We start from the raw sequence: 27,258 nt of genomic DNA, 5'->3' as shown, positions 1-27,258 counted from the left end.
CTCCGATAACTGCGTACGTTCACACACCTAGAATGGAATGGACATGAGCAACATATCTCGAAGAACAGCAGTTACGAAAAGGTAGGTAATCAGTATTTCTTTGAGTGCTTCCTCACGTCAATTCCTGCGGCACCTGCTGCGTTAGCAGCGCAGGTGGAGGCCTCTGCGCTCTTGGCACCAGGACAGCTTGTGAAGGCGCTGGTGATGTCAGGGGTTTAGGTCCCATGCCACTCCCAAGAGGCAGCGGTGGACTTTTTAAAGGGAGCTAAGGGCCCCGACTGGGGAGGCACGAACGAGTGGCTCCTGAGTGGCTGGGTAGCCCAAAGTGTGTTCCTTGCCCGATGACTCATGGCCCTTCTTGCTTGGTGCCGGGGAGCCATGCTTTCTCGCCTTCTTTTTGGGCACTGGCGATGTGGAACGGTACTTGACAAGTCCTGGTGGGAAAGCATGGAAGCCGGATGAAGGGCGAACTCCATGAGGAGAGCCTGTAAATGAATGGCCCACTCTTTCTGCATGCAAGGCCGAAAGTTTTTACAAATACAGCACTTACCTCTCACGTGTGACTTCCCCCAAGCTCTTGAGGCCGCTGCTATGGGGGTGACTTATAGGCATAGGCCTATTACAATCGACGTAGGGCTTAAACCCGGGAAACTGGGGCATGCCTCACCTGGGACTCTAACTTCTAACTACACTTAACAACTACTTCAAACTACTATAAACAAACTATTTACAAGGCCTTAAGTCTCAAAGTCAGTAAAGACGAAAAACCGCTAGCCTGTGGCTATGCAAGGAAAGGCGCTCCAACTAACCACCACAGGTGGTAAGAAGGGACTGAAAGGGCAAATGGATGACAGCGCCTGATATACTGACATATGAACGTGGCACTCAAGGGGGCGCCACTGCCGACCCTACGGATACCGCTAAGGCAAAAAACTCTGATGACCGTGCACACACCTAGAATGGAATCGACATGAGCAAGCACTCGAAGAACAGTAATTAAGTTTCATTTTCTTTCCTTCCTCTGTGTTTGTGTGCTACATAAGAAGAGATGGAGAGGAAAGCAAAGGTAGCATGAGGCCTAATTTCAAAAAGCAGCACTGAGTGTCTAGACACTCAATCTCCTTGCACAGTGGGGTGGAGAAAGAAGAGTCAGTGAGGTATTCTGAGTAGTTAATTTAAGGAGAGAAAAACAGCTGGCTGGTGAAAAATACACTCTTAGCAGAAAATTTACTTATTAAGAACTGTGACTCCTGTAAACCCTTCACTGGTCATGACTACATTCAAGCAAAATCAAGTTCAATACTATAAATTGTGTCCTCAGTTTTAGAAGTGAGGAACTGAAATTCTCCTGAGGAGCCCAACTGAAGCTCACTGAAGTCAACAGAAAGGTTTTCATTGCATGCAGTGAGTACTGCATCAGGTCCAAGATATTTCAATTACTGTAAATACAACCAAAACAGTCACAAATTCAGCACAGGATCACTATACTCTAAAATTAGTAATCACTCTGCCCCTGCAAACACACACATGTATGTTAATTCAGTGATCCAGAGAGAATCCCCAACCACTGAAACACAGAACAGAATTCTATTCAGAGGTTTTTGTGGTTGGTTTGTTTGCTTTTTGTTTAAGAGAGAGGATGTTAATGGGTGTTTCCTTCTCTTTATCTGCTGGTAGGAAGAAAACACAAAATACAATCATAGTAGACATAGAAAATGGAAGTTACATGCACTTCAGAGAATCTCTCCTAAATTTAAACAGCATAATTTTCAACAAGAAATATGATAACTCTTAATTATTATTGTCCTTACCATAGTCAGCCCAGGTTGCATTCCTGCACGTATAGCCTCAATCTGAGTATGAGTAAACTGAATAGTATTGCTGTAACAAACAAAAATAGGTTCAGTAAATGCAGAAAATATAAAAAAGATGTTTTTAAGGGACTGTGTATATGGGACACTCAAAAAAATTAATCCAAATTAACTAAAGGTCTGAATTTAAAGTGGATTAGCTAAACTGCATTAAACTCCTGTGGACACTCATTCACAATTAAAGCGGCCTTAATTCAGTCTAGCTCACTTCTACTATCTACTGAAATAAAAAATCAATCAATAAATATAGAATAAATATCCTCTGTTTTATAAGCAGAAATTATTCCTGATTGTGTAAACAAACCAACGTGGAAACTCATTTGAAACCTACAATAAAATTTCAGTCTCCCAGACACTGGATTGTTACTTATGTATTTGCACAGACACAAAGTTACAACAATATTACCGTTTGGGTTGATTGTATGGATATGGTCCCCTGTTGGGAATAACATGAGGTTCCACAATTAATGTTTTAGCTTCTTCAGTCTTTTCTTCATTCCCATCCTCTTCTTTCCGTTTCTTCCCTTTTCCTCCCCTTACTGGGAAAGTTATCCTGTAAAATATATTTGTAAAGTTTCAACTTCATTTCCTTCACAAGTAGGTCAGATAGTCTTTCATATACATTTTTAGAGCACCAGCAAATGATATGGCACTCTATATACATAAATAAGCCATTCCATTTCCCAAAGATCTTACAACCTGTAAGACAAAACTCAAGACTAGAACAGGCTGGAAAATGCTGATTCATTGGAGTAAAATGTTTCACCAAGTCTATTCCTCACTTGGGAGTAGGACAACCTGTGCAGTCAGCTGGCCTGGAAGTCTGAAAGCCCTGGAGTCCTCAACACAGAGCAGTCCACGTGGCCCCAGACCCTCGGAGCCAGTCTTAAAACTTCTATGCTCCAAGCTTCACAGCAGGGACTCTGGAAGCTCTGGTTCAAGCAGGGAGCCTAGCAGCCCTGAAAGCGCCAGCAGAATGAAAATGACATTCTTTTCAATTTCACGGCTACTATTCAGGAAGTAGCAAACAGGAAATTGACACGAATGTCAATTTCATACTGTTGGTCTCAGGAACACTGTATTTTGGTGTTTCTAAAACCAATTTTTCAGGGATCTCTGGTTTGCCAAGAAATTTTGGGAATTTGGCTTTGATTCCAAATTTGTACCAAAAACAAATCTGGAAATACCAAAACTTCTTCCGAACCAAAACCCAAGTTTCGGCCAGCACTACTCAAGACAAGACAATAGGACAACAATCCAGGAGAGAGAAAATGTGGGATTATTGATGAGGCACAAAAGGATTTGGTTGAAGAAGTTAGTTTTAAGGAGTAATATAGAGGTGGAGAGAATGTGTACTTGGCAAACGAGGACAGGGAAAGTTTTCTAGTCATAAGACATGGGGTAGAAGATAGAGAATTGGAAAAAGAGATTATATGAACAAACAGTAAGGTGAGATAGAATGGAACAGCACAGAGGGAGTGGGGAAGGAGAGTAGGTGGGGGTCAATATAAATATACATTAATGATAGAAAATAAGACACTCTACAGATAGAAGCAATGGACTCTCTGTAAACATTGGTGATACCTCACTCCTTGTAGTAGTGTTTCCTTCGCAGATTGTCTACATTATTTTTATGACAGTAGCACAAAGAGCTCCTGCATCCTCCAATTCCATTTAATATTGTATTGTGACAGGCACCTCTTCATGGTACAGCATATTAGTAAGAAATATCTTTACAATGTAATGGGGCTATAAATTAAGGTGAAGGGCTTCTTTTTGCGGCAAGGCTGTGTAAATCAAAGAAAAAATCTGTGATAGGCAATAAGTGCTCTCATCTCTTTGTGTAGGGACTACATCTATCATCAGATGTTACAGATGAAGCAGCATTTTGAAAGACTTTAATGACTTATATTCCGCTAAAGACAGGAAATCCTTACAATTCATTTCCCAAGAGAAATTAAAAATAAAGGTTACAAGGCATTTTGAGATTTATTGGAATGAAACTACAGAAATGCAATTTCTAGATGTTAGAACAGAGGTTCTCAAACTAGGTGTCGGGTCCTCAGGGGATCGTGAAGTTCTTATGTGGGGGGGGGGGTCGTGAACTGTCAGCCTCCACCCCAAACCCTGCTTTGCCCCCAACATTTATAATGGTGTTAAATATATTTAAAAAGTGTTTTTAATATATTGGGGGGGGGGGTCGCACTCAGAAGCTAGCTATGTGAAAGGGGTCACCAGTACAAAAGTTTGAGAATCACTGTGTTAGAACAGATCATCTTGCACCTCACCCACTGGCTGTATATAGTTTCTCACACATATACTGTCCCAATATTATATTGAACCTCCCATTCTCCCCAACTTATTCCATCACCTTATACTTAGATAATGACGTTTTCGAGCCAGGAATCATCATTGTGTGTGTGTACAGTGCCTAGCACTGGATCCTTGACTGAGGCTCCCATCCACGACCACAATACAAATAAATAATAAGTAGTCTGGGTGCCTTATTCTACATTGCCCACTACAGATCCACTTCTCCTCTACTTCACATCCTTCAAGACTCATGTCTGCCAAAACACATATCTAATTAAGTGACAGCTAGACTGACAGATGGGAACAGTTGACATTTTTTCTATTTATTATAGAAAAGATGTCAAATGTAAAAGCTACATTATATATACACACACACTCACACACACACACAGATTGTAACCCCACCCTTCGTATATCACTTTCCCCTATAGACTGTTTGGGTCAGGGACAATATGTTTTCATACGCATTTGTATAGGGTGTGGCACAATGACATCCTGATCCTAATTTTGACCTTTGGATGCCACTGCAATATAACATAATAATAATAAATTACAATAGCTGCTCTTATGAGCTATTTTCTCAGGCAAAAGAACATACTGAGTCACTGAACTAAACTGACTTACTTTTCCAGTAGCAGTTTCACTATGGTACTTTTTAGGAATAAAACTGAAATGACTTAGATTTATACTATGGTTTAATTGGAGAATTATCTATTGAGACTGTCTGAGTTCAAGTACATGTGAGATTCTTAGATCACCTGAAAGGGGGTTTCTGTAGAGCTGGATTGTCAACAGTTACTTTTATGTTATATCCAGGAAAACTGGCTTTTAAATGATCAATGGAGAGGAAGGTGTCATTAAAATCCAGAGAAGCAATCTGATTTGGCATTTTTGAATAATGAGCGCTGCTTGGATCTCCATATCCAAGGATGATGTCATGCAACCAATCAGGAACCACACAGTCTGTGTTCATCAGATTCCTAATAGTCTCCAGAACAGCCTGTGAGTGACAAAACAGAAGATGAATCAGTAAAAGTGACATCTTTTATTATCATAATGTAACAAAGTGAAGATTACCTCTCTGAAGTACCCCAGCATCCCAGTGTGTTTCCGAGAAAAAAAAAAAAGGTTATTTTCCACTGACAGGTGTTTGGTTAGATTGAATCAGTTGCTATATTTTCTGCTGATATCATTACATAACCTGTTCAACAAAATGTCAGTATTTAAGCAGAACAGTCTAAATACTGAACTATCCCATTAGCGAGCGCTAATTTAGCCCAAATGAAACAATGGATTTTTTGGTTCACAACGGTGTCTATACAGTGCTACCAAATCATCATCATCATCACTGAAGTGCCAGAGCTATCAGAAGTCTGCTTCTTTAAAAGTGGCACTTGGATGCTGTAACTCTGTTTCCTGTGTGTTTGACCATTATATGCCGAATTTACTAATAACGGCACTTTCCTTTTCTCAATGCTGCAAAGCAAATATACTGTATCTACAGATGGGCATGCTGTATTTTATTCTGCCTCAAACATCATCGAAATTCCCAGGAAGTTCTCATTCCAGAATCCTTATGGATGGGGAAGGTGTCAGAAGCAGAAAAACAACAACAAAAAATAAACAAAATTATTTTGAGATAAGTTACAGACCAGGAACACAAGGACGTAATAGCGTTATTTTTATAACAACTGTTCCATTCAGAAACTACTGATCTTCCTATTCAGCACTTCATTAACCTGAGGTACTATGTAATTTTGTGCTTGAGCACTGTTCAGGTACTGTACATTTTGGAGCTGTGGATCCCTCAGGATGATTCATTTTTCAGAACTCACTTAACAGTCTAGTACCAGTATCCCTGAAGAATTATTAATCTAAAACCAGTCCTTAGCTCAAAAAGCAAAATCAGATGAGCTGTGTAAATCTGTCTGCCCTCCTAAGCATCATCTAAGTGCATACACCACACACAGTACAAGCACTCACAGGTTTAAGCCAACTGAGAAGCACAAATCAGCAGGAAACATCTGGAATTTCATTCTGGGTATAAATGACAGGTTTCCTGGCTGATAAAGCAACTTAAATGCATATTAGGAGTAGGTCAATTTATAATACTTATTTCACTTCCCTCAACTTTAGCAGCCCACGATATAAGGAGGACAGGCAACTCAAAAGGCAAATTGAAAGAGCTTGTAAAGTTAAGGACTACTTTATATTCATGACTTCACAGAGATGCCAGTACATGATGCCCTCGATGCTTCCTCAAACTTCTTTTGACATGAGTCAAAAACAGATAACAAATGTCACATCTAGAGGATGATGATGCTTAGTAATGGGAGGAAGAAGGGAATAGATTGTGTGGTTTTGCATAATTTTGAACTTAGTTAGATCTTATTTCTCAGAAACTGTACAACTAATTACAACAGAGGGATAGCCCAGATTATCTTTCTAAATGGTTATATTCAGTCTTTGGGTGGAAAGTGTAGAAATATGCCCCTAACGTTAAATATTACTTTGATGAATGCAGACATGTAAACTTGGGAGATAACCCATATAAGATAACACTGTTGACCTATCACAGAGAAGTGCTGACTACCATATCTAGCAATTCGATTATGTTTGCACTTCTGCTGCTGTCATAGTTGCTTAATTTACTACACTGCACAGGTTTTTTGGCTGCTCTCTCCCCTGCAGGCTCACCATAAAATAAGGCTGTCTTCTATCTGACGCATTATTAACATTAATCATTCTAGAGTAACACCTTGTTTTCTGTTAACTGGCTGAAGTTGGTGAGAAGATATACACTAGATATGGATAATCTGTACTTCAATTTATGAAAAGCTAACAGCTAATTATTTGTTTTGGCTTAACTGAATAAACATGAAATTGAGGAAAAACTAACAACTAATGCTTTGTGAAGGTGATTTTTTTTGTTCTGTCCATTGATTGTAAATACCCTGTACAAAACTAAAAACTACACTTCCATCCTTTGCCAAACACAGACCAAACTAAAGTATCCATTACTGTTCAAAATGAACTTTGTTTTATTTCTTTATTTGCATCACAACACAGACTTGTGAACTAACTGCTGCTAGGATGCCAGTAGGAACATAAGATTTTTTGGTGTAGATGAAAAAATGTTTAAGCAAAAATTCATCTGCAAACATTAATTTAATGGCTTTCTGACTTTTCAGGGCTTTGCAATTGTAAGCATAGTTTTAAAAAAAAGTCATTAGTCATTGTTTCATTTCAGATACACTCTTCCACATAATATTAAAAAGAGCAGGATCTTTTTGCCTCCCTTCTTAAGCAACTTCACAGATCATATTCCACAATCCCCTATGAAAACTAGAATTTCATTCAACTTTGTAATGCATGGACATACGTATTTCCAACAGAATCTTACTATATCTATTCAATGGCAATCTCCCTTTGGTTAATATTTGCACCACACACTTTGGCCATGGAATATACATAAAAACCATAACTTAATGTTCTGTTTTGGTTTTTTTGGTTTGTTTTCAAATCTGAAGGTGTTTGAATATCCAATTGATAACAGGAAGCTACCTTCACTCTTAACTGGAGCAGCAGCAGCTGAGATGTTGAGGGATATGTCAACTCCTATAAAATGCACTCTCATGAGAATTCTTTCCTCAATTTGGTCTTTTACTTAAAACGACAAAAACTATGTTAAGTAGAAAAGAGCTGAACTAAGATGTGTTTCCCTTCAGCACTTTGTGCTCATGGCACAACAGCTAGAAATTAAGATTTAAAATAGTTTCCTCTCTCTTGCATTATCCTTACATTCTGTGAACAATGAGAATCTGTACAAGAGAAGTCAAGGGTTATATCATAGGTTTGTGCTGGGCACGGCTCAGCTATGCCTCTGCTGCTGCTATCCATGGTAGCAAAGCTACACTGCTATTTATACTCATGCTAGCAGGAGCATCTGTAAGCAAGCAGGGGAATCACCTCCTTAGTTTGGAGAGTAGATTAGCCAAAGTCGACTAACCTGCACATTTTTAGCCACAAGACCTCTTCCCAACAGTAGCCTAAAACACACATCCTCATTTGGCAACAGAGTGGCCAGAAAAGGTCCTCAACCTCTTGGAAGAAGTCAATACTAAAAATCTCGGAACTTGAACAAAACATGGATAAAGTGGAAGAAATAAGTGGGGATAAGAAAATAAGCAGTGATATATAATAAGAAATCTGAACAGATAAGTGATGTAACATTACCTCAAGGCCAAAGCAAAACAACAGATGACATAGATAAGACTGCAAAGAGTAAAAGGAAACACTGCACATATGTACTGGAGACATAATGAAGGACAAAGAAGCTCTTACAGTAAAACAAACTGGAAAATCAATCCTATGCTTCAAACATAAAAATACTTGGATTGTCCAAAACTAAGGAGGCCCTGAGCTTTCTTGACACATGAATTCTTACTCAAGAACAGCTATACCAAGTCAGACCTTAGGTCTATATAGCTCAGTATCCTATCTTCCAACAATGGCCAATGCCAGATGCCCCCGAAAGAATGAACACAACAGGTAATCATCAAGTGATCCATCCCTGTTCTCCTTCTGGCAAATAGTGGCTAAGGACATCATCCCTGTCAATCCTGGATGATAGCCATTGATGGACCTATCCTCTATGAACTTATCTAGCCTTAGCCTTCACAACATCCTCTGGGGCAAGGAGTTCCACAGGTTGACTGTGTGTTGAAGATGATTATATCAGAGTGTCATAAAGTATATGGAGTGCCCCTTCATAATTCTACAAAGAACATGACAATGGTGAATCAAGTGAAATTATTTGAGTGACAGTGACTGTTCCTGTACTGATGTGAAAGTAGTGGCCCCTCCGGATCCCCACCACAGCATAGTGACTTGAGTTTCAGTCATTTTATTTCCCTTTGAAGGTCTCATCATTCAGGTGAAACGTTGCGTGCTTATCCCACTAAATGAGTTGACTTTTTTTTTTTTTTTTTTTTTTTTTTTTTTTTAACGTTTCAGTGCTATACTCAGTCAAGTTGCGGATGGAACACAAAGCAAAATACATACCTTTTATGAGGTTCTGAAAGAGTGCCAAGCAATGGAAATTAGAATACAGAGTGCATACAAAGCAGAACGGAATGATCTCACAAGATATGTAGTGGTTTCTCATTAGAGCCCTGCATGGATACACAATTTATATCCGTGGATATAAAGTGGTGAAAGCAGCAGCATGCTGGGCTGCCGCTCGCAGAAGCCAGCGCCAAAGCCCACTCCTCCTTTCCAGACAGTAGTGTGCATCTCCTGTCCGGGAGCATGCGAGACGCTTGCACACACTAGCATGACCAGGGACACTTGCTAGTGAGCCTGATGCCCATCCCAGTGGGCAGGGCAGGGGGTGGCACAGCTAGTCTCATTCATTGTCACTAGAGCCCTGCAGCTCTGTGGATATCTGCTTTATATCCCAAATAAAAATTGTGTATCCAGGCAGGGCTCTATTTCTCAGTACTGTTTTCTAGTTGCACCATTTTTTGTGACCTTTATATTTGTAGTCTGAAACTTATAAACAGACTTTCAGAAAATATTACCCTCTCAATTGCGTATAGGTTCATTTCAGAGGTTGGCTGAAGTTTCCTAGCATTTATTATTTTTAAGATGCATCTTTACAAACTTTCTTTGTATTTAACGTACTGTCCACACCCAAATTAATATGCACTGAGTGCACCTGCAGAGACCCCCCCCATCTCAGAGGGACCCCGACCACCAAAGGGTGAGGGGAGCAACAAAAACACCTGCCCACATAAAAACCCAGGGACAGAAGGAGCCAGGGCCCCAACTGCGCACTCTGGCAAGAGCCAACAGGCCAGAGAGATGAGCCAGGTCAGCCCTGCATGACAGAAGCTGCTGTGGGGTGAGGGTTAGGTGGGTCTGTCCTCCAACCACCCCACCCTCAGGCCTCCCATCTCCCGAGGGCAGGATCCAATCCCACTTGGAAGCCTCCCACTCTGGGGGGGGCTGGACCATATTTCCTCCGCAACCTCAGGGCATCCCACACCCCAGAGGGGCAGTCCCAATTGCCATTGTGTACCAGGACCCAAAACTCTTTAATTCAGCACCAACACTGCCATTAAACAGTTTAGGGAAATAAATTCTAGCCAGCTTTTTTCCACCAAACAAACAAACAAACAAACTTAATCAAAGACATGTCAGACACATATTTCAACAACTCTTCCAACTCAGCACATTCAAAAACTATTATCCTAAGAACAGCTATAACGTAGCTTACCTTAAAGTTGTTTTCTTTTGGCTTTCTCCTCATAATTATATTGAATGTCTCATAGACATCTTCTGCTCCATTTTGGATTGTGTTTGTCATGTCCTGTTGATACTGGTTAGGATCCAGAAATACTCTAAATGTTCTTGAGTCTCCTTTAAGTCTTGGTTTGGGTTCTGGTCCTGTTCATATTTGAAACACAAATCAAAAGTAGATTAAAGCAAGAAAAACAGTGTTGAAAGCAGATTAAGAACCACTTCTTAGGAGAAAAATAATCACTTTTGAAACAGAATTAAGAAAAATTCACTTTGAAGCTCATATTTACAAGTATGATTTATTGGCATGCTTCCATACCATTTCTAATGTTTTCAGAAATAGGTCTATTTTGTTCTAAAAGAACAAACACCAATTCGTACCAGCTAATAGACTGGTTCATTATTTGTTCCAAATGATTATATAGATTAAAAATCATCATACCTTCTTCAATGACACGTCCTTTATCATCCAACATGCCCTGGATTTCACATCCCCTGACATACACCAGGCCAGTTTGCTCAACAAAAAGTCTCCTTCGATCAAACTTTGTGCCATAAGGTTGTGTTGGACGCACCGTAACTAAAAAACAAACATCGTGCTTGCGCAGACCTGATTGAAAACAGGAAAAAGTCGAGTTATTTGGTTTATTCAAAAACAACTGCCGTGTTTGTTCCTTAAAAAGCACTTGAAAAAGTGTACAACAGGCAAGCTTCTTTTTAACCTTTTGGCTATGAAGTGTCACTTCCTTTTAGTAGTCAATATAATTTGTACTGGGGGACTATGTCCTGCTTTTAGAGGATATAAAATCAACAGTCTTTTTTAATCTCTCTTTGATCCTACAATTGGGCTAGAACACTTCCAAGTTTAGGGATAATAATGTAAGACATTTTAAATAAAATTTTATAGAAAGTTAAGGAAAATTTGGTGCTCTAGCAAGGTCTCTTCCAATTCTACATTTCTATGATTCTATAATTTTCCTCCTTCAAAACTCTTTGTCATGATGCCCATAAAAAAACCTTGTCAACAAGGCCACTTGTTAAAGGCCATTAAAGGCCACTGTCTATAACGCTGACTAGTACTGTCTCATTGTTTCCTTGTACTCCCCCACCTCTCTATATCCATTTGGTGTCTCTTGTCTTATACTTCGAGTGTAAGCTCTTTGGGGCAGAGGCGGTCTTTATTCTGTGTTTGTTCAACACCTGGCATAGTGGGGTCTTGGTCCATGACTAAAGTTCCTCAATGCTACAGTAGTGCAAATAATAAATACTCTAAAACCAATCCAGATTGGACGAAATGGTTAGGTAATCAGAGAACAATTAAAAAAAATCTGATTAAAAAATACAAGTAATGACTTCTGGAAAAAGTCTGCTTAACAAACAAGATGAAAATGGAAAAAAACCCAAGAAACAAAGACAGAACGGGCAGCTTTAGACAATCGAGTTAGAATGAATTATTTTGCAAAGGAAGTGTAAAAGAAAGATCCATCTATGGAGACATTAGGGAAGAGAGAGATCAGGACTGCAGAATATTTTTTTTTAAAATAGACAGTGTGGATTCAGGATACTTGTCTGAGTTCCTAGCACAAACTTCTCAGACGTCTAGCATATATCAGACAACACTCTAGTCCATCTTTTGCCATGCTGCCATTGATAGTCAATAATAGGTCACTGATCAGAAATATTTGAAACTGTATAACCACTGTAGTTGGCTTACTGTACTGTACATAAGGTACCTATCCTTTCCATGTGACAACAATAATATGGAAATTATAAATATAAATTCATAATATGGAAATATCTATTAACACTACTAAGAATCTACTATGTTACAAAGCCATATCTGAGCTAGGACTTAAACTCATATCACAATCCAAAAGTTATATCTATTGCCATAAACTCAACCCATTTTACTGCATGTTCTGCATTTAGGATTTGTACTATGTGACAGCCTACATAGTCAACTCTATTTAAGCACTATCAGTCAATGTCAGCGCAGAATATGAATAAATGCTTCTGTGCAGCTTGCCAACAAGGTCAACTCAAGTGTAATTCCCTAAGCACGAAGTGTTGCCTACTGATACTACACTAGGAAACATAGGATATACAGTGCCAGCTGGCAATTCCTGACAATATTAAAAAGCACAACCGGAAAAACACTGGTTTTAATCAAGTCAACTCCCATCACCTTTCCATTGTAATATAAAAGGGAACAGATTTGCTCCGTAACGTTAACAAAAGAAGACTACCAGCATGCAGGCCACACCATCTCTCCACACTACTTCTCTGCTCTGTTCTTGTTAGCAAGCAGGGTATTACTTTTACAAGAGGAATGGCATCATGGTGTAACACAGAAGGTATACAATTGAAATATTCAGCATGTTGGGCTTGCTGTCAGTGTGCTTATTCAGTTGAGAAGTTTTCACTTGAATAATCCTGCAATTTTAATTTTGGAGAGCTCTTGATTTCTCAAGCATTTTGGAAGATTTAAAAGTGACCTATGGAGTTTTCCATCTTGATATCCCATTAAAGTAAATCATATAATATAAAAGAATACTATGGCAAGCTTTTTAAAAAAAATAAATACTGAAGGCAGATCTTATGTAAAATCATTACACCATACATTGAAGACACTTTTCCATTTCATGTTAATCATTCCAAAAACAGTATAGATATAGACAATTTTATTTTGGAGACATATTCCCTTTTCAGAGTCAATGACAATAAGTGTCTCTAAAGCAGTACGTACAGAGATGCAACCATAAATAAGATTTTCAACTACTACTTCTGCAAAAGTGATAGCCAGGCCTTGTCTCGATATAGAGGAGGAGTGCTTCTGCCAGCATAGTAACTTAACCTCCTCAAATGACATTAGACAAATGCTTTTGTCATTTAGCTATCAGCTTCTAGAGTGCCTACAGAGGGGATTTTGCCGCCATAGCTATGTTGGCTAGATGGTGTAGCTTTTTTACATCCCTGACTAAAACAGTTATGCCAACAAAACGCAGTAGTATAGGCCTTCACCAAGTTTCCTTGGTTTGTGTAGTTCTAGGCTATCTAATGAACAGACAACAGAACAGGGCACTGTTGCCATCACGGCAAACTTTAATTGCAGAGGTTTATGAAACTACCACTCAGCTACAAAAAGGTGGAAAGCACGTTCTGACAATGGCTTAAATTGTGGTTGTTACTTTGGCGAGCAACACGTGTACACATCAGAAAGGTGACAGCTTCTGAACAGGATGAAAAATAATAAGTAGGTTCTTTAAAGGAGAACCCTTTAGGGTGAAAGATTACTGTAGACGCCTGTAGTGGTAAGTGAAAAGCTGAAAATGTAGTGGAGCTTTACCTTGAAGAGCTGAGGGAGAGACCTGACTATTTAGAGCGAAGTACATGAGCCAGAATAAAGAGAACAGAAGACTGGTTAGGAACAGGTCCTTTCTGCCTTGCCCAGATGGAGAATGGCTGTCATTTCACATAAGACAGTTTGAGTCTGTTACAGCTGGAACTAACAGACCTAGTTCTTTTAGCTCAGGCAGTAGAGGATCAGGTTTTTAGGTCCAGAGGTCCCACGTTCAATGAAAACTGCTGACAACACATCCTAGGATTTCATTTTACAGAAGTTTTCCTGCTTTAATTTTATGGACTTCGAAGGAACAATCACAATGCCTATTGCCAAATACTTGGTAAAAACTCTTAGGGCTGTGGAAAGTTCAAACAACAGAATCCAGTGCTGACATTGGTCTGTTACAAAGAATCTGTTATTTCCATTAATAGCGTGAATCACAATATAGAGGAATGGTTGCTGGGAGGGGATTATGGAAAACCATATTTGCTTGGTGTATTTGTTTAAACACTCAAGACCCATCATACGATTAGCCTCAAACCACCCCTTTCCTTGTAGGTATTAAGAGGAAAGCATTCAGTGGCTGTTCCCTAACTATCTTCTACGTTGGGGTTGATGGCTTTAGAAAACTGTATGAGAATTTTAACAGCAGTTAAGTGGTAAGATTTGAATTCTTGGCATACTCTTTGCCAGCTCAAGGAATGTTCTCCTAGGCTACAGGGGCTACATGATGACTGACAGTCTCAGTCTCTCTCTTCTTTATTTGCAGCCAAAAGTAAGTGACAGCATTTGAGATCGAGGGACGTGATCATTCCCCTCTATTTGACATTGGTGAGGCCTCATCTGGAGTACTGTGTCCAGTTTTGGGCCTCACACTACAAGAAGGATGTGGTCAAATTGGAAAGAGTCCAGTGGAGGGCAACAAAAATGATTAGGGCTGGAGCACATGACTTATGAGGAGAGGCTGAAGGAACTGGGATTGTTTAGTCTGCAGAAGAGAAAAATGAGGGGGGATTTGATAGCTGAAAGGGGGTTCCAAAGAGGATGGATCTAGACTGTTCTCAGTGATATCAGATGACAGAACAAGGAGTAATGGTCTCAAGTTGCAGTGGGTGAGGCTTAGGTTGGATATTAGGGAAAACTTTTTCACTAGGAAGGTGATGAAGCACTGGAATGGGTTACCTAGGGAGGTGGTGGAATCTCCTTCCTTAGAGGTTTTTAAGGTCAGGCTTGACAAAGCCCTGGCTGGGATGATTTAGTTGGGAACTGGTCCTGATTTGAGCAGGGGGTTGGACTAGATGACTTCCTGAGGTCCCTTCCAACCATGATATTCTATGATTCTGTGATACAGCAGATTTATAGTCAAGTAAAATGTGACATTCAGTTTGGTGCAAATACATTTCCATTGTAGATAAAAGGTTATAAAGTGCTCCACAGACAAACACAACCTTTCTATAACTAACATTTTAGAAGTCAGCAGAAGTAGTATTTCAGATTTCCTGCAAAAGAGTACAAAGAAAAGTGAGGTAATCGGAGCAGGAGATCGGGGGCGGAAGAGGGAGATCACCCACTAGGGTGATTCTTGAACTCTTATTTTTTCTATATCAATTTATTTTTCAAAGCACCATAAAAATATTGAGTATTCAAAGTTTATATTAGGGTTTTTTAAGATTTTAAATTAGATTTTTACAAAATAAAAGTTTAAATCTCCTGTTAAAACTGAACTCTGTATACCAACCTTAATAGCGTAGCTACTTCTGCGCCATAATATTGAGCGGGATCACAGTACTTTAACCCTAATATTATGAGAGCTCTACACTTATCCCAAATTCTGATAGTACTGTCACTATGACAGGCATCGAATGTTCATTACTGACATAAAAATGAGCACCTTGCCATTCATTTTTGATGTGATCTCTGACGTTCAAATGAATTGTAACATCTGCTCGTACTCGCATTGGCCAGTTTTCACCAATGTTGGGCTTTGCCACCTCTACCACAGTGAAAGACACAATGGGTTGTGCCATTCGAGCCCATCCACCAAACACAATGCCTCCATATTCTGATTTCCTAAAAATAAATAAATAAATCAGTGTTGTGTTAGAGCCATTAACCATTGCTTCAGTCAGATTTTCTTTAAACAGCTGAATAATTTAAAAATCACATAATCAGCTCCAATTTTTGAGACGAGGAAGCAGAATTCCAGAATTTAAAGGCATGAAGTTTCAGCATATCTTGTATCAAAGAATCAACATATAATGTAAACTAACACATATTAGTTTCATACTCTCACCTCCTGTGTGATGTATGAAACAATTTGCGATGACATTTCAAAAATGAAGTCATCCAAGAAAAGCAAGATGAGGACACCACAAAAAGATTTAATGGATATGAAAGGGAGACTACACCCTATGCACTACAGAAAAAGTAGTGAGGAAAAAAAAAAAAAAAAAAAAAAAAGGACTGGTGACATATAGGTGGGATTTTCAAAAGCACTCAGCACTGGCATAACTCTGCTCCGAGTGAAGTGAGTGATAACATTTTGACTTCAGTGGGAGCATAGTTAGGCCACTACTAAGTACTTGTGAAAATCCCACCAGTACTCCCCATCCATAACACTAATACAAATGACCAACTATTAAGAACAATTGTTAATACCGTGAAGCTTGCGGTTAACATTTAACTCAAATAGGATTTTAATGTTACTAAAGGAATACTAGTCAGCACATAGTAGTCACAAGCGTTCTTTCTGGGCAACCATACCCAAAATATATTTTCATAATATTATAAGAAGATTAATCTTGCATGAAACAGTATTTTAGAAGAGATTATGGAATACCACCTTTATAACAACTGGAAACAGTTGGTCACTACTTAGATGAATGTATCCACTTTATATTATAGACATTACTAATTAAATTATTTCCCCAAAAAACTTTAGCTATTTCCTACACTGTGGTGTTTGGTTTGTTTTAGTTAATACAGAAATATTACCAAGGTTTCATCCTACTGACACTATCCTCAATGTCCTGTCTGATCTCATATGTAGACTCTAAGCGGAAGAGATTGAAGTTCCGTAGAAGGTAGTCATGAAGAGTCAGAAACTGTAAATTCAGTTTAGGAAGAGCGAGGCAGCCTAAGAAAAAAAACATTAAGTCCATCTTCTGTCTATAAATGGAACAAATTCATTGGTTTTACATATTTATAAACAGTATATAGACTTCCATCATCATGCTTTAGTTATGATACGAGAAGATTTAAAGAGTACTTTCTTCTAAAACCACATACAACCAAAAAAAAGGGGGAAAGGGGAAGGGCACAAAGGCCATCCCTCTCCCCCTCTTTGTAAATCACTTTCAAGTGATCTAACTGTATTATTTTATTCTTGTTGACCATCTCTCTGTATGCAACTGTTGTACTTAAAAGGCACCTGTCTTTGCATTGCCACAGCAAATTACTTGTAACGATTGGTAAAGAAAAAATCTCACTTCAGCAGAAGTGACCACGTTTAGGACAACGATATTGGACAATTCTCCCAAAAAGTTTCTGTTGTAGAAGAACTGGTCCTGTGACACATGCTGTGGACAAGTCAGGTGGTTTCTTCATTAGAAACCAAAAAAAGAAGGCGGGAAGACTGATGACTAGAGAACTACAGCCAAGAGAGTGAAGGCTGAGCAATTGAAAGAGGAAGTTTTTATTATTATTATTATTATTATTAAATAGATCTCTTTATTTTCTATGAAGAAACAACATTTAACAAAAAGCTGCTTTGTCCAAAGATTCTTCACCATCATTCCTTCGCTGTACTAGGGCCCACAAAAACCGTCACCAACTCCTATCAGAAACCCCCCTATAAAACGAGAGAGGATCAAACTTGACATTAACGGTACACCTGAAGGGGAAAAAAAGGAAAAAATCCTCATGCTTTCTGTCCTCCTATAGACATTATGAAGCAGCAGAAAAAAAATGTTATCTAAAGGTCCCCTTTAATTTTTCTATCAGTAATATAGTAAAAACATTTAAGGATAGGGTTCTCTCTATTTTTAATACATCATGGTAATAGTGATATAGAGGCAGAGTAAAGGTGCTTTAGTGACTAACATTTGTGCTAATGTTCAATGTTCTCCTCCCTCCTTACGTAACTGATACATTTTTGTTGATAGAGCTACAAAGAGGGAATAGAAGGAGCAAGAGGAGAAAATTATGTATGAGAGAAGTACTTATGCTATTTAATGGGCCCCTTTCACTGTCCATACCAGCTCCTATCTCACCCATTCAGTACTATCCCTCTCACTTGTCAACTAAAAACCACGTACCTCTCACTCAACCCAAATAGTTCCCTACCTTATCTTCCCAGCATTGCAGCCACCTATACTTAGCTCCATGATTATCTTTTATGCAGAAAATGCTTTAAAACAGTTAAACAATGACAGCAACAACATCTCCAACTATCATTGACACCAGGTTTGGAGATTAAATAAATTTTGGAGTTTCTATCTAAGCCAAGCTTGTGGAGTTACCATACCATACCATGAAAAAAAAAAACCAAACCCAAACAACAACGATAGGAAAATGTTCTAGAAGTAAGATCACTGCATACTTCAAGCCATCTTGTCCCTAAAATACCCTGCCCATTTAGCCCCAAATCATTTCCATATTGGCATAAAACCATTCCTATGAAATTTCAAGTGGATGGATTAGGTTTAATTAAGTCAAGCTAATGGAGGGAGACCTAAGTGTGTTAAAAATTGGGCACAGAATGCCCAAAACAGCAATTCTGTTGTAGCCATGTCAGTCCCAGGATAATAGGCTACTTAACCATAAATGGTCCCTCAGAATATGTGCTTACTACTTATGCTAATCTATCTGTTTGACCTTGTATTTAGCTGTGACACTCCGAGTCCCTTTCTCAGAATTCAAGAAGAGCTCTGAATAGTTTGAAAGCTTGTCTCTCTCACCAACGAAAAAGTTTGGTCCAATAAAAGTTACTACCTCACTCACCGTGTCTCTCCAAAATAAATAGCTGTATTTTTAGCCTACACTATGAAAATACTAGTGTTGCTCCACAACTCAAGTTCTTACACATGGCTCATTTAGAAGGCCTTTTGGTTTTTAATTTTAGCTTCCCAGGAATTTACCAGGTTTTATTTAAAAATGGGAGAAAATTGGTAAACAAAACAAACCACCCCCGGGGGGAGGGGGGTTATGCACCAAAAGCCTTCCCCTCCATGTAATGGCCAGGTGGTCTCAGCTGCCAGGACCCAGTCCCCTGCTCTTCTCACTCCCATCCTGCGCACAGGAAGCAAAGAGAGTCATACCAAAGGGCCAGGATAAGGAGAGGAGTGGAAGGCTGCAGACCATGAGTACCACCACCTCCACCATCACCTCCTGACAGAGCCCCATCTGCTTCCCCCCAAAAAATTCACAAGTCCCAAAAAAGCCAAACTTCCATGAGAAAAAAAACAACTGGTAAAACCCTCTTTACACATTTAATACTTTCACTTGACTACTGTCCCAGTTTTACACCTTTGTTTATGAACTGTGAAGGCATGAAAACTCTTGCAACAAGCAATATTATCCTTGAAATCTTTCTGGCACACAGTACTGTTGGCTTCCACAAGCACAGACACACTCTGCCAATAAAGAAAGGTGATAGAACACAATTATTTCTATTCCGCGAAGCTATATGAAGATAAAATGTCTGGAGCAATGGGCCAAAGAGTCTGTGCCCAATACAGCATACCCCTCTCCAGAGCCTGGAATGAAACCCAAGACTTCAGAGTCTCACCAGTCCTCTGCTGTTTGCAAACATCTGTGAAACCCACTGATAAAGTATCCAAACACCCTCTAGTATCAGTCCACATAGAGAATAACAGTCTTCTACTGCAAACAGTTATTCCCTTAACTCAAGTGGCAGAGGTCTGTGCAGTGGATCTGAAGGTTCCAGCCCTGCTGATGGCCAAGTAGGTGTCAATACGGCAGCACACAATGGGGTGACTGGCAGACGGTAACCTGTAATACCCTGAAACACTCTATGGAATTAAGATTAGCTTCATTTAATTAAGATAAAGCTTATTGAATTAGAATTAATATATATTGTGGCATTGCATTTACCTTCTCTAGCAGAAAGTGGGGGGAATGCTAATGTATTTCCCCTGTTATCAACCCTTTGGTACACCCCCAGAGAGATATGCATATACTAGTTCAAACTGGATTCTTCAGGGACCAACCAAGTAAAAGTGTTTTGGTATAAACATTCTGGTTTAAAACTGGCTCACATGGTCTTCTTCTTGATTCAGCAAATAGGCAGGAATCCTGGTTTGTGGACCCACTCAAGCACTCAGAAATTAGGAAATGCCAGAATTAAGAGTGAACAGGCAACCTTAGTTCTGGCATTTCCTACTTTTGAGTGCTTGCCTTTGCAATCTTAATAATGTTCTTTTAACCAAGTTGCGTGTGTGTGCAGTTATAGACAAATTACATAAAGGGCTGACAGAAATTCAGCATATCTTTACAACAGTATACAATATTAATATTTTGCAATGTGATAGTACGAAACAAGCAACACAGAAATGAGTAATCACATAGGATGACAGGAAGTTTTTCCAGACATCTGTTAAAATCAGTGTTTCAGTTTACGAATGTGGAAATAAGTCTGTTCATTTTTGTTGCATATATGGTTAAGAATGCCATATATTAATAAATAAGTGCATTTGAAATGGAAGTTTCACTAAAAAGGGTGAAATAAGGATTTCTACAGACTCTTCACTACGAGAAGCAGCACCAGTGGCCTTACCTAATCTACATTCTGCTGGCAATGAAAAAACTGTTACTGTAGCTATTCTATTCCATGTCAGGCTTAATTTTCAGAAGGCGTTCTCCATTTCTGTGTGCAACACCTCATATACACACTGCTCCTCTGCCCATCATAGTAGGTTTTATACATGACAATTCTATCTTTTGTGATGGAATCTAACACAGCTAACAGTGCACAAAAATGCATATGCAGGTGTGCACAAACACTAATATGTGATTCTCTGAAACATGTCAGACTGTTTCAAAGAATAGCCTTCCACTGGTGTCCGTATAAGACTGTGTTGTTGGAGAAAGCTTTACAACTGCATGGCCTTGTACCCAGTTAAGAATGTCGTCTGTTCTGGAATGTAGCCAGCTTGTTTGCCTGTTTAAAAAGAAAACTTGATTTTCAAGCAGTATAAGTATTACCTTCCTGGAGAGATTAGAGTGATCAAGTTAACACTGCAGTTTCCAGATATCACTGCTATAAGGAAAAGCGAACTTCTTACTCTGCAGAATCTGAATCATGTTACAAGACAAAATACTGCCATAATACTAGTGCTGTTGTCAGTGTAAGTTATTATTCTGCTCTGTGCGTGCTGATATCCAAAGAATATCCTCGTGGCTATTCAAACTGAAATTTTTTGTTTGCTTTTTAAAAAAGAATTCAGATAAAAAAAAAAAAAACAATTTCAGTTCAGAGAACAATCATGTCCCTAATTTAAACATCTTCCCTGACTGTTCTGCTCTCCATCTCAGCCAAGGAAGAGATATGGCTCTACATTTTCTACAGCACTATGAGTGGCAGAGCTCCAGGCTTTATCACATTACCTAGCTGAAAACAGGAACAGATCTGTGCCAATGAGGGAACAGGTTAAATCGACATTAGAAATTCCATGAATTCCCTGACTGCCACACAGACTATGGATTCCATCCTGAAGTGCCCAGTGGGACATTTTGTGACAAATGTAGATAGGCACTTTTATCCTTAAAACTATATAAACTGGTTCACTGACAAGCCATTACTGACAAACGTATTTAAAATATTAAAAAAATTAATAGCCAATATTGAGCATAAGCAGTTTTATAGTACAGATGTTAGTTTTCAGGATATGTATATTAAGAGTTTGGGATTTCAGTTTAAACTGAAAGTGACAAAACCTCACCACACTAAACTGACTTTTCAAGAATCAATATTGAAAAAGAGTAAAGTTCTTTAAAAGGAACTCAACAGAATTCACTTGCTGCTCACTGTAAAACTATGGCATGAGTCACTTCTCTCTCAAGCTCTGTACAGTTCACTTCTTGTGAGCAGGTGGTAGCAATGTGGAAAACAGTTTTTTCCTGTGCTTATATATAGATGGAGTAAATGAGATTGTTTTATGATTTACTGAAAGCTTTTATTATTCTTTTTTAATATGTTTATCTAATTGGTAATGAAGACATTCATTTCAGATCAAATTTATGCAGTCCAATTCAAATGAGCCTATAAAAACTGATTTTTCCCCCCTTGGAAGTTAAAAGGCACTAAAAGTAGCCAAAGTTAAATATTATCCAGATTTAGAAGCTATGGAATAGTTCTTAATGAACCAGAATTAACTAAAAGTCCTCTGAACTATGAAGTTTTAAGAACAATCCAAATACATCTGAACAATACCTTCTCCAGAATAGTACTCAGTTGGGACAATATTTTCATCCCAAATAATCTTCTCAGTGGGATACAGAGGCATCTGGTTAAGTTGCTGAATCTGAGAAATTCTACGTGCATGACGGGACACCTAGGAAAGCGAAAGTGAACATTTAAACCAAAGCTAAATCAAGTCAACATTTTGCTATGCAAGTGACAAATAATGTATAGGATGGTCATCCAGGAAGTGAACACTAAAAAGATCACGTCTTCAACTAGCACAACAAGCTGAAGTGATAAAAGTACCTTAAGACTTCAGAAATTAAAAAAAGTTACCTTCAAACTGTCTATATTTTATTTTTCTTCAGTTAATCAATCTTGTTTGTACATTGAAAGAAATCATAAGATGTATTGCTAACAACCTGATGTGGGCTATTTCTTTAAAAAACAATGAAAGAGGTCTCATTTTACTAAGATGACAAACAAGTTGAGGTGTAATTTTAGAGGCCAAGTTTATGCCTCTTTGAAAACTAGGCTTGTTTAATAATTCATTAATTAATGGTCTCATCTAAAGTCACCTGTAATAAAGACTCCCATTAACTTCAAAGGGCTTTTGGATTAGGCTCTTGGAGAGCACGGGTGGTATCCAATGATGCATTATCAAACACAAATGAAGTCATATGATTATCACAGAATAGTATGCATGTAGCTCAATGGTATCAGATCATAAATAGTTCAAGCATGTATCTTAATACTGCAGTGTCCCATTATAATTTGGATGTTCTAGTTTTAACATTACTCTTTGACAAGACAGGAGAAGAAAGGTTCTCTTTCCCTGTTAAAAAATGGCATTTTTTCCCCCAGTAGATTTAAACAACAGCACATAAAAAGATATGAAATGGCTGAAACTACCTAGTCAAACTTCCCTCACAAGGTTAGAATTTAAACTGAAGATGAAACAAATTTTCACTATAATTTTTCTGAACACCAGTGTTTGCCTATAGTAGTTAAGTCTGATACTTTATACCCAGCAATAAATATTTATATCAAGTGCCTATACAGAAAAATATATCTGATACCTCTGCATCCTGTTTGAATAGGCCTTGCATTAGCAGGAGGATCAGTCCACAATCTGACATAAAACTACACATACAACATCAAGAAAGTATTCCAAATAATTTTAAAATATGATCAGATACAGCAATGTCAGCCTTTGAAGAGGAAATGGAACAACGGATATGTTGAGAAGTGTCCCATCATTACAACACAGGTTAGAGTTCCTTGTTCAGAGCAGTATCTACTCAAGTGAATTCCTCCCCCAACCTCCACCCTATTTCTATACTCATGGAGATTTTCAAACCTGCCTATGGGATCTGAATGCTCAATTCTCACTTTAATTTATGGGAACTGAATGTCTAAATCTCTCTGGACAGCACTGAAAAAAAAAATCACAGCCTAAATATATTTTAAACAGGTCTAAACAACTAAGGACGCAGGTATCAAGCAAGCAACTACATATGCTGTAACAACTTTCACGATATGCGGAGCTTAAGTAACTGCTGATGAAACACTGATAACAGTCCTCTACAGTTGCCATTGTTCAGACACACCACCACTTACCCAGAGGAGCCATATTTTCCTAAGTCATCCTTTTCCCTGTTTGAAGATTAGTCACTAATTACTAGATTTGAATTCACATCTGTTTCCAGCTCACTCAGTCATCATACTGCTGTAGTTCATAAGGCACTCCTAACTATGAAAGCCATTATGTGCTTGGCAGCATTAGGGCTGCAATTGTTGTGATTTTATTCGGTTTGAGGAAGTGAACGCAAGCCTTCTTACAAGTAAAAAACATAGGTGATAAATGTAATTTGCTTGTGTGGTTTACCAGTAATTCTAGCAGAAATTCTTTGTCATAGCTTGTATCTTCCCCTTCAGGTAGAGCCGGTAACAAGCAGAGGTATGATGCCACCTGGTGGAGTGTGTTTGGGCTGCATAATACGGGGGGAGAGAAGGAAAATACAAAACTCACTCAGTGATTTTTTTACATTTATAAAAGCTGCTGTTAAAAAGACGACTTGATTGTGTTAGCTGAACTGTAAAACTATCAAGAAAAAACCTTGGAGAGTCTTAAAAGTTAAGCTAAATTTTTATTTAGTTGCTTTACCTGGTAATTGCCTAGAGGTAACGAGCACGATATCTGCACTACAGAAAGTGATTAACAACAACAGATACAGCACACCATTCATAAAGAATTCAGATACAAAAACAGAAAACATAATCAGACCTTCCAACTAAGATTTGCATTTCTACATACATTCAGATATATTTGAATAGAGAAGACACCCTGCCTTTAATATTTGCTAAAGTGGTCAAGCTAAAGCCCAGGGTAGATAGAGCCTGAGTGTTAAAGGTAGAATACCTGTCCACATTAGACTTTTAAAATGTGTTAGCACGTTAGCTAATATTGCTAATATCAGATTTTTAAACGTTAGTCTAGAAAAGGTCTACATTTTTCAGGATGAGGCTATTATGTCTGAACAGGAGAAAGCCAACTCTAACAAGTAGTTCAAGAGAAGATGGCTTTTTTGTTCACTGATACTGCTATTGTTTTTGTTAGTTTTACTAAGACTAAATAGTGGAAAAATTAACAGAATGACAAGTCAGGCAGAAAGAAAGCAGTTTAATCTATCCTATGGTATCAGGGATCCCAGAACTGCATCAAGAATTGTTATAACAACAGACATAAAGGGACACCCAGTCAACCTACAAAATGACTATTGTAACTACAGCAAATATATATAGTGTTACTTATATGAAAATGTTTAAACTGTAACTAAGATTGGTGAAAAGTGTTATATTTTTTCCAGTTTCTTTATTTTATGCACATGGCAGAACTTTGGGATAAAGAGTGGCTCTAACTCAAATTCCCCCAGTGATTTCTGTGGGTCTGTGATACAGCAATAAGGAAAGAAAAACATTTTGAAAATATTAGAAAAACCTGAATTATTGTATAGCCACAAAAAATGGCAGGACGACTCAGGGGCATGTATAGTTAGTTCCAAAAACTAATAACTCTTCTACTTTTAAAATGACTAGATTTCAAATTGATAGTATTTCTTTCACACTAGAGATCAGAATTAAAGGAAAGTTGCATTTTACAAGCAAAAAGTAGCAACCCAGCGATAATAAATTAAACTTCTGCACACCCAGATGTGGCAAATAGGCTACGTACTAGGTTCCACAAATGAATAAACTGAAGCACAAATGATTTGCCCAAGGTTACCCAGCAAGTCAGAAGCAGAACCCAAGAGTCTCAACTCCAAATGTCTTCTTCCAACCAGGAGTCATAATATGCGACATTTAATTTCAGTATTACACATGTATACTACAATATACATGAAAAGGCTGGAAGACTAATAACAAACAATGGGGAGAAATAAACCTGAAACAGAAGAACCGAATTTCCATCTTTATGGCTTACCTCAGGGGTCCACACAGCCTTTCCAATGAACCACGAGTGTCCACCGCTGCCACATTTGAAAGTGCAAAATCGTATAGTTCTGGGAAATGTGCAAAAGCTGCTCTCTAGAAAAGCACCCCAAAATTTAATGAGAGGTTAAATTGACCTTTTCACAGTAACTTCAAGTTTATTACGGGGGGGTGGGGGGAATTGCACTGACAAGAGTTTAATAATAAAGGACCCTGATCATGAACAAGTAAGAACTCCATCTTCCTCTGCACGTGGCAGCACCGAGCACAGAGTGGGCACTATTGGAGTAAAAATAATGAAAAAGCAACTATTTTTCTGCTTAGTATATGTGATTTACTATTCTTGTGCTTCTGAGATGTATTTATTTTTCTAACACATCTAATAGACACTAGATGTTTTGGCTTTATAATAGTCTCCTAACTGGCAGTAATGAAATTTTGGTAGAGACTGACAAGGTTGTGAAACTCAGGGATTTCACTCAAAGTTAATCTAGTTCTGAACTTTAAAGGACATGAAAATTTCAGTGAACCTCCAGAGGCGCAATTCAAAACTGCAGTGAAAACCCAAAAAGAAATCTCTTCACAGTCCCTAATTAGCATCACGTGAAAAACATGCATAACGCTCTTGTGAAAAGTCCCATAATGACCACAGGTAACCAGGATTTGATTTATCTCTCACCTGAAAGACAGCACTATTAGCAGCAGTTGCTGTCCAATGCTCAGTACTTATTCTGGGGAAAAGTGGCAATACCACTTCCTTCTGCATCAAGGTTTCCCACACAAATAAGTCTTAAGGAGACTGACCCTTTTCAGTTAATGAGTTGACAAGATCAAAACTGGAAGTGGTATTGTTTTGCTGAACCGGATAATAGGCTTACTAATACTGACTGTCACTTTAGCAAGATTCTCTGCATATACATAGGCTATTTGCTCTTTAATCTGCTCATGCAATTTGAAGTGTGTGTTATATTAAGTTCTTCAGGGTATTTTTGAAAAAAGCTAGAATGCAAAGGAACTGAAAGACTAGCACCATTCCTTCAATACAACAGAAAAAGCAAGATGTTTCCTTTTGGAAAGACCAGAATCACCACCTTACTTGCAAATTATATTTAAACAATTACATTAAAACTGAAATCCAGTGTTTGCCTACCTGTAAGGAAGTAATTCTATCATAGTGAATTGTAGTCATCTCATTCTCTGTTAAAGCATTCCCAGTCTGGTCATTAATTTCAAAGCCAGTATAGAATTTAAGCATGTCTAAAAGCTGAAACACGATGCATGAAAATTAGTGGCATATGACAATGGGACCAGCAACTACCATATAAAACCTCGAACAAAAAGAGATGGAACCTAACATCTTGACTTCAGGCACCCCGTACACTATATATATATATAAAATCTCTCTCTTACCAAGGTACCAATAATTTAGGCAGAGAAATATGCATGGACTGACTAATTACATGTTTTGTGCATTAGCCAAAAATAACTTGAAACCAATTTTAGTTGAGATTCTA

At 38.4% G+C, this 27,258-nt stretch overlaps 1 protein-coding gene across 1 annotated transcript in view; it reads right to left on the bottom strand.

The window, feature by feature from the left end:
- The window catches only part of AQR (aquarius intron-binding spliceosomal factor), a 102,185-nt gene that overhangs the window by 48,857 nt on the left and 26,070 nt on the right, over window positions 1–27,258 (bottom strand). The window contains exons 12-22 of the mRNA XM_050953854.1: window positions 26,895–27,008; window positions 25,737–25,840; window positions 24,141–24,243; window positions 22,283–22,403; window positions 16,825–16,966; window positions 15,722–15,900; window positions 10,930–11,097; window positions 10,465–10,634; window positions 4,943–5,184; window positions 2,278–2,424; window positions 1,812–1,881 (exon numbers count right to left, since the gene is read on the bottom strand). Coding sequence (XP_050809811.1) covers window positions 1,812–1,881; window positions 2,278–2,424; window positions 4,943–5,184; window positions 10,465–10,634; window positions 10,930–11,097; window positions 15,722–15,900; window positions 16,825–16,966; window positions 22,283–22,403; window positions 24,141–24,243; window positions 25,737–25,840; window positions 26,895–27,008 — 1,560 coding nt within the window. The remainder of the gene's footprint in view (window positions 1–1,811; window positions 1,882–2,277; window positions 2,425–4,942; window positions 5,185–10,464; window positions 10,635–10,929; window positions 11,098–15,721; window positions 15,901–16,824; window positions 16,967–22,282; window positions 22,404–24,140; window positions 24,244–25,736; window positions 25,841–26,894; window positions 27,009–27,258) is intronic.

The sequence above is a fragment of the Gopherus flavomarginatus genome, chromosome 5, assembly GCF_025201925.1.
Source record: "Gopherus flavomarginatus isolate rGopFla2 chromosome 5, rGopFla2.mat.asm, whole genome shotgun sequence".
NCBI classification, from domain to species: domain Eukaryota; kingdom Metazoa; phylum Chordata; order Testudines; family Testudinidae; genus Gopherus; species Gopherus flavomarginatus.
The sequence above is the reverse complement of the archived record's forward strand: the minus strand, read 5'-3'. Positions and strand labels throughout refer to the sequence as shown.